We start from the raw sequence: 1071 nt of genomic DNA, 5'->3' as shown, positions 1-1071 counted from the left end.
CCGGGATTAGTGTGTGCTTCACCTCTCTGTGTGCTGCGTGTGTTTCACTAATTCGCAGATTGGGATAAATGCAGAGACCACATTTCCCTCTTATAATTATACTTATACTTATACTCTCCCTCTCTCTGTCAGGAGTCTGATGCCACGCACGTTGGAGGGCCAGATCACCATGGAGAAGACACCAAGCTACTTCGTGACGTGGGAGGCCCCGCGGCGGGTCCACGCCATGAGCCGCCACACGCGCCTCATCGTGGTGGTGCGCGACCCCGTGACCCGCGCCGTCTCTGACTACGCCCAGACGCTCAGCAAGACGCCGGGCCTGCCGTCCTTCCAGGCCCTGGCCTTCAAGAACGGGACGGCGTCGTCATCGTCATCGTCGTCGTCGTCACTGCGGGGCGTGGTGGACACCTCCTGGAGCGCGGTGCGCATCGGCGTCTACGCCAAGCACCTGGAGGCGTGGCTCGCTACTTCCCGCTGGGGCGCTTCCTGTTTGTGAGCGGCGAGCGGCTGGTGAGCGACCCGGCCGGCGAGATGGCCCGCGTGCAGGACTTCCTGGGGCTCAAGCGCGTGGTGGGCGCCAAGCACTTCTACTTCAACCAGACCAAGGGCTTCCCGTGCCTGAAGAAGCCGGAGGGCAGCAGCCGGCCGCGCTGCCTGGGCAAGTCCAAGGGCCGCACGCACCCACCCATCCCGCAGGAGGCGCTGCAGAGGCTCAGGGAGTTCTACCGGCCCTTCAACCTCAAGTTCTACCAGATGACAGGGCAGGACTTTGGCTGGGACTGACTGAGGAGAAATGGGGGGTCTAGATAAACAAGGTGGTGGTAGTGGTGGTGGTGGGGGGGTGTTCATATGACAATCCCCCACCTCTTCTGTATTTGTTTGGAATACAGAAACAAAATATATAATCTTGGTGAAAAAAGGACAAAGAATCTCACCCATGGTGTCTGAGAGTCATGGTCCTTGGTCAGGTAGGCCAGGTTGGACGTCTCTGGTCTCTGAACTCAGGTTCTACAAGGTGTCCAGACAGGACTGAAGGAGAGAGCTGGTGTATGGTGTGTGTGTGTGTATGTG

At 59.0% G+C, this 1071-nt stretch overlaps 1 protein-coding gene across 1 annotated transcript in view; it reads left to right on the top strand.

The window, feature by feature from the left end:
* Positions 1-783, top strand: part of LOC125297911 (heparan sulfate glucosamine 3-O-sulfotransferase 6-like) — a 27074-nt gene extending 26291 nt beyond the window's left edge. The window contains 2 exon segments of the mRNA XM_048248472.1: positions 133-461; positions 464-783. Of these exon segments, the coding sequence (XP_048104429.1) occupies positions 133-461; positions 464-783 (649 nt within the window).
* The last annotated feature ends 288 nt before the right edge of the window (positions 784-1071 follow it).

This window comes from Alosa alosa, chromosome 7 (genome assembly GCF_017589495.1).
Source record: "Alosa alosa isolate M-15738 ecotype Scorff River chromosome 7, AALO_Geno_1.1, whole genome shotgun sequence".
Taxonomy (NCBI): Eukaryota; Metazoa; Chordata; class Actinopteri; order Clupeiformes; family Clupeidae; genus Alosa; species Alosa alosa.
Note: the sequence above shows the minus strand (reverse complement) of the source record. Positions and strands in the feature narration are given on the sequence as shown.